The sequence below is a fragment of the Molothrus ater genome, chromosome 7 (genome assembly GCF_012460135.2).
Source record: "Molothrus ater isolate BHLD 08-10-18 breed brown headed cowbird chromosome 7, BPBGC_Mater_1.1, whole genome shotgun sequence".
NCBI lineage: Eukaryota > Metazoa > Chordata > Aves > Passeriformes > Icteridae > Molothrus > Molothrus ater.
In genome coordinates, this window is record NC_050484.2 from 36,837,493 (window position 1) to 36,843,492 (window position 6,000).

Here is a 6,000-nt window from a genome sequence, read left to right on the forward strand (position 1 = left end):
CAGCTGTGCAGGTGTCTGTGGTGGTCTCAAGGCCTTAGTAGTCTGTGCTGATGGTCTCAGTGACCACCTGGAGAGTTAAAAAATTTAATAACACTTTTTAATAGCTGTAAAAGTTCATTAGGATGCATGTTTTTCACCCCCCTGAGATGGTGAAAGGGTGCTCTGCTCTCATCCAGATCCACATGGAGACAGAAAATCAGGGACACTTTTCCTACTGGGATTACCATTGTGCTCTGTATATATCACCCACCCTAAAAAAAAAACCCACAAGGAATGAAATTCCCTGGCTGGTTCCTGCATCAAACTCATGGATTTATTCTCCAGAGGGTCTGGGAGAGTGGGGCTCCAGCTGCCTCTTCTTTTACATGCATAATTTCCAATCAGTTTAAATGTTTTATACACTTTCTTATCAACATAGCCATGCTACAAGCAGTAATTTTAATACTAAGATTCTAATGAAAAGCATCTACAAGTAATTATCACAACTAAAAAACGTGCTCCAAAACCATCCAAATAAGTGTCAGGTTTTATTTTGTATCAATTAGCTTTATAAAAAATTGCCTTTATAAAGGAATTCATGAAGGTCAGAGTTCTGAGAGTTATTTGCATCAATGAGACAGAGCTGAAAATGTACCAAGAATTAATAACTTCTGTTTCTGCAGAAGCCCATGCCGTAAAGAATATTTCATGGTAACACTGCAGAGAATTGGGTTATAGCTGTTTCAGAGGTAGAATTTCAAATTATGGCAATCACTCCTTGGTGATCCAAATATTTGTAACCAGTGACATGACGAAAAATCTGCAAAAGTGTAATTTTTCAGTGAAATTACACAAGGTGAAGGAAACAGAACTGATACATGTAAACTGATCTTAGATCATCACACAGCAGGGACTTGAAGCAAAAATAAAGCATTAGGCAGCAATTGTTCACTGATATTTTGTGTTTAATGTGAAAAATTAAACTTCAGAATACAAAAGGCTGCTAATTTAGTGTTTCATGTTAATTACATGCATTTATGTGCTACATGCAGCATGACAGGGACCCTTACCTCGTGTGGCTCACCCTCCTCAATAACTGTCTCCTCAATGTAGTACTTTGAAAAAAAAAGAGAAAAAAACATCATTGTTAGGCCAGATCAGCAAACTGTAGCTTCTGTGAAGCTGTTTTAAAACACATTTCTGGAGAAACAGGATTTTAGTTCACAGGTGCTTATGGAGTCATTTGGTAACTCTGAATATCTGTTCAAATTTTGCATTAATGATTGGATTTTTATTCCATAAATTCCCCAACTAATAATCATCCAAATAATCAATGAAAGATTGTTATCTAATTTTACCCACAAGAGGATTTGCTGCCTCTTGTGGGTAAAATTAGATAAAAGGGAAGACATTGATGACCACATTAAAAGAATCAGCATTTAAACCCCAGGATTTTCCTGGTTTTTATTTGGTGACACTCATGACTGCTGTCCTCAGGGCTGCTCCTGCAAGGACACAAATAATTTCTGGCTGCCAGGTAAACTTTGTTGCTGATCACAACTCTGAGCCTGCTGATTTCCCCCCCGTTTTACTGCCCATTATCCCCCCCTAATTTATAATCTCATAAATTTGGGGATAAAACCACAACGGGAGGTGTCCCTAGAGCAGACCAGGTACACAACCTTCACTGGTCTCCCTTTGTGCAGCAGCTGTGATCTCATTATAAAAATTAATGAGGTTCGTCAGCCATAGATTGCTCTTGATAACTCAGTGTTCACTTCTCCACATGACCTTCATGTGTTTAAAAATAGCTTCTGAAAGGGATTTGATCCACAGCCTTCCCAAAGAACAAAGTGAGGCTGACCAGCTTGTAGCTCCCTGGATCTTCCTTCTTGCCTTTCTCGAAGACCAAATCCAGCTGAACATTGCCCATGGATGTAGGAATGGAGTTTGTAAGGTTTTAAATCTTTACGTTTCTGCCAAGTTTTCTGCTCCCGCTTCCACCTTCCATATATCTATTTTTCTTGTGTCATTTTCCTCAGTCAAGAGCTCTGTGTTCCTCCACTCCACCCTTCTGCTCTTTGATTTCTGCACTTTGGGCTGGGCTGTGTGCTCAAGGGAAATCATGCTGGAGGATCACCCAACGACCCTGGCAGCCTTTGCTGTTTCCCATGGGATTTTCCCCGGGCAGCCCCCATTCTGCTCTTCCAAACTCTGGGATAATTCCATTTATTTTGCTCACTGCTCCCTGTATCTTCAGCTCCATTGTCCCGTGGTCACTGCAGCCCTTGATCTTTGCATTTTCTACCACTTCTGCCTTGTTTGTGAGAACCACGTCCAGTGGAGCATCTTTTCCAGCCGGGACAAGAGTTGGGAAAGGATCTCAAGAGCCTCAAGAGCACCTGAGGGAGCTGGGAACGGGCTCAGCCTGGAGAAAAGGAGGCTCAGGCGGGCCCTTCCGGCTCTGCACAACTCCCTGACAGGAGGTGCAGCCAGATCGGGCTTTGCTCCCAGAGAATAATCGACAGGACAATGGGAAACAGCCCCAGGTTGTGCCAGGGAAGGTTTTTGTTGAAAAATTTTTTAAAACTTTATTTCCCGTCCGCCACTTCCCGGCCGCGGCCGCGCGGTGGCGCCGTCCCTCGGAAATGGCGGCCGCGCTGAGGGGACCGCCGGGGCCTGCGCCTCCTGCACCTGCCCCGCTCAGAAATGACGGGAAAAAAAACTTTAAAAAACATTGCTGCACGAACAGCACCCGCTGTCTGCGGGGTGTGCTTCAACTGCACTAAGAGTAAATGGAAAAATGCGGGTTTTATGTCAGAAAGTCTCCTCTGAGCGGTCATTGCTTGGGGTCGCTTGCCACAGCTGTGGGAACGGAAAACCTTTTGAACCTAAAAAAATTGTCATTAAAATTTAAGCCCCTTTCTGAGAGCTTTTCCTCAAAGTTAGTTCAAGGGACCAAGCTGTACTTTCCAAGCTGTGATGTACTGGGCTGTTCTGAGGTGATTTCCATGCTGGACCCACCTTTAACAACACCTTCCACAAACCTCCCACAAAACCTTCCTCAAAACCTTCCTCAAACTTTCTACAAAACCATCCACAAACTTTCTACGAAACCTTTCACAAACTTCCTACAAAATCATCCACAAAAAAACCTCCCATAATCTTTCTACAAAACTTTCCACAAAATCCTCTGCAAAACCTTCCACAAGCTTTCCACAAAACCTTCCACAAACCCCCCTGTGAAACCTTCCACAAGCTTTCTTCAAAACCTTCCGAAAAACCTCAAATGACTCGGCAGCAAATGTTTGTAGCACTCACTGTGGATTTTTGCACATCCCAATACAGCTACGATGCCAAGTAATGGCTCATAACTCCAGAGAAAATTTTAAAATACCATTTTAAAATCTTTGGTGATGCCTTAGCCACTCAATATTCAACAATCATGTCCTTCTCTTTCAGAAGGTGAATTTCTGATAGGTTTAAATTCTTGGATTGATGCAGGAATTAAGAAAATTCTGGAAAGGCTCAAAATGGTACTGGATGCTGTTGTTCCTGTTTTATTTAGCATCTCACCACGAGTATCCCAAGGGAAGTGACTAAAGCAGTGTCTCCTCAGCCCAAGGGATGTGGTCACAGCAAGGTGGTCATTGAAAATTACAAACAAAGGATGAAATGGGGCTGTGTGAACAAAAAGCCCAAAATACCATAACTCCTGCTGGAATAAATAAACAATGAGAGCAAATAAATATCCATTACAGAGCACACAATGCACAGGAAACATAAAGGCGATTACAAGTAATGTGGGAATAAGGAATTTAATGAAGGGTTGGTGTCATTGTAGCTAGGTAGTAAAATGTCTTTAAAATCGACTTTATGAGTGCTGACACCTATTTTGCAAAATGCATTTAACTGCTCTGACTGGCAAATCATTTGTCTTTACTTCATTCACCATTTGAAATATATAAAGCTGGCAGTGCCCTCACACCACCTGAAATCAACAGTCCAGTGAACACAGTGTGGTGGCAATGAGTTGTAGGATGTTTACATTTATACCCCTCTTCTTTTCCTCAAACACTGAGTGATTTTTTTACAAGACTTTGTATATTTCACAACACATAAGGTAATTTCAGAGTAGCAGCAATGCAACAAGTAAGAGCACACTGTTAATTTCGTGTACTGCTTCAATAACAGAGTCGTTCCCATGGCTCCTGCAGTAGGTTGCCCAGTTCCTGGGGAATTTTTTATTCAGTTTCCTGAGTTTAAATTACTTACTGGCAAATTAATGGAGACAGAATCATGGAATCACAGAATGCCTTGGGCTGGAAGGGACCTTAAAGATCCTCTATTCCACCTCCTACCATGGGCAGGGACGCTTCCCACTATCCCAAGGGGCTCCAACTGGCCTTGGAACACTTCCAGGGATCCAGGACCAGCTACAGCTTCTCTGGGCACCTTCCTGATACCTAATTTAAATCTATCCTCTGTCAGCTTAAAGTCCTCCCCCTTGTCCTGTCCCTTAAACCTGACTCCATCTCTGCAATGTCTCAGGTTAAATTGGTTTGTGGTGGCACAGAGGTGCTGCATTTCTGCAGAGGCAGGGCTAGAAAGGGGCTTCCGAAGCCGTCTTCGCCCATGGATTGGGTGACAGAGGGCAAGCCAGCAGGGAAAAGAGCTGGCCCAGTGCATCTATAATTACGCAGGGAGTAATCAGAAAACCTCGCACTGATGAGTGTGGGATGGTTCCAGTCCTTATTTAAACTGAGAAACTATGACAGGAACCAGGAGACTTTGCTCCTCCGAGAGCAACTGTTGTTGTTGTTGTTGTTGTTGTTTTAGTGATGAAACCATTTAATAGATATCTAATCATCCCTAATCTTCAGAGAGCAAACAGCAACCTCTGCTCCTGAGCAGCATCTCAGTAAGGTGATTAATGCATTCAGTCACAAGGCAGGAAACAAACATTTCTACTCTCACATTTTCTTCTTACCTCCACAACTTCCTCATATTCTTCTTCCTCCATTCTGAGGGTTTGCTTCTGTCTCTCCCCCACTCACTGGTCACACAGCAGGTGAAAATGTGAATAAACAGTATTAGTCCATGACTGAAAGCACCATGAGAAGGTACAAGTAAAGCTCATAAAACACTTGGGGTCATGGTTAGTAACTAGTCAGACCCTAAATAAAGTTGGGATCTGGCATTACTTGGACTGTTATGGAAAAAACATTGGATTAAGTTTCAAACATACCGATATAAATTACAATTCTGGACAAATACCTCATTCCAGTTATAACACCAATACGGGATCCAATGAAAATAAAATAAAAGAGATAAAGATGAGATCTCTTGAAACATGATGTGATATTTTCATTACAACAGAATTATATGAAGCATTTTTCTTCTCTCTGTGACTATTCTACACAATTTCATTATATCATTCAAACTCCTGTTTGAGTGGGAGATTTATATTCTACTAATTTCATTCATAAGTAAGAGCATAATGTAGAAAAATACTGTAAATATTTTTTTCAGTGACCTTAGGTTAATGAGGCAATTTCTGTCTTCCCAGCATCAGCCTACAGAGATGCTCTGGGGTTGAGTTTTTTTTAAGCTCTTGTGGGCTTTTTCTCTCTGTTTCTTCAGACCTGGAAAAGATGAAAATCCATAGAGTTGGCTGAAGTACAAAGCACAGATTAGTGGCAGACCCTTTGAACTAATTAATTAACACACTGATTTCGCTGTGAGGCAAAGCTACAATTTTCCACCAGAGTCTGCAGCCCTGTTTCTAATGTTGGGAGGGGATGAGGCTTTGGAACAGCTGCTCCTGAGTCCAGGGATATTTGCCGTGTAAGCTAATCCTGCCAACTGACGGGGCACTTGGGCTGAGCTGGCTAAACTGCAATTCCTTCTGAGGCAAGGGAAGTCAAGTCATGCAGGTTAAATATAGGAACACAGAATACTGGCCCTTTTTAGTCCCAACGGGCTGAGAAAAATGGCCAAAAATTAGTTGGGAAAACCATG

The 6,000-nt window shown here is 42.2% G+C and overlaps 1 protein-coding gene across 1 annotated transcript in view; it reads right to left on the minus strand.

Annotated features, from left to right (window-relative positions):
• NEB (nebulin) overlaps nucleotides 1–5,601 on the minus strand; it is a 99,932-nt gene extending 94,331 nt beyond the window's left edge. The window contains exons 1-3 of the mRNA XM_054515422.1: nucleotides 5,516–5,601; nucleotides 4,970–5,035; nucleotides 1,050–1,094 (exon numbers count right to left, since the gene is read on the minus strand). Of these exons, the coding sequence (XP_054371397.1) occupies nucleotides 1,050–1,094; nucleotides 4,970–5,002 (78 nt within the window). The 5' untranslated portion in view covers nucleotides 5,003–5,035; nucleotides 5,516–5,601. The remainder of the gene's footprint in view (nucleotides 1–1,049; nucleotides 1,095–4,969; nucleotides 5,036–5,515) is intronic.
• Between the last annotated feature and the right edge of the window lie 399 nt (nucleotides 5,602–6,000).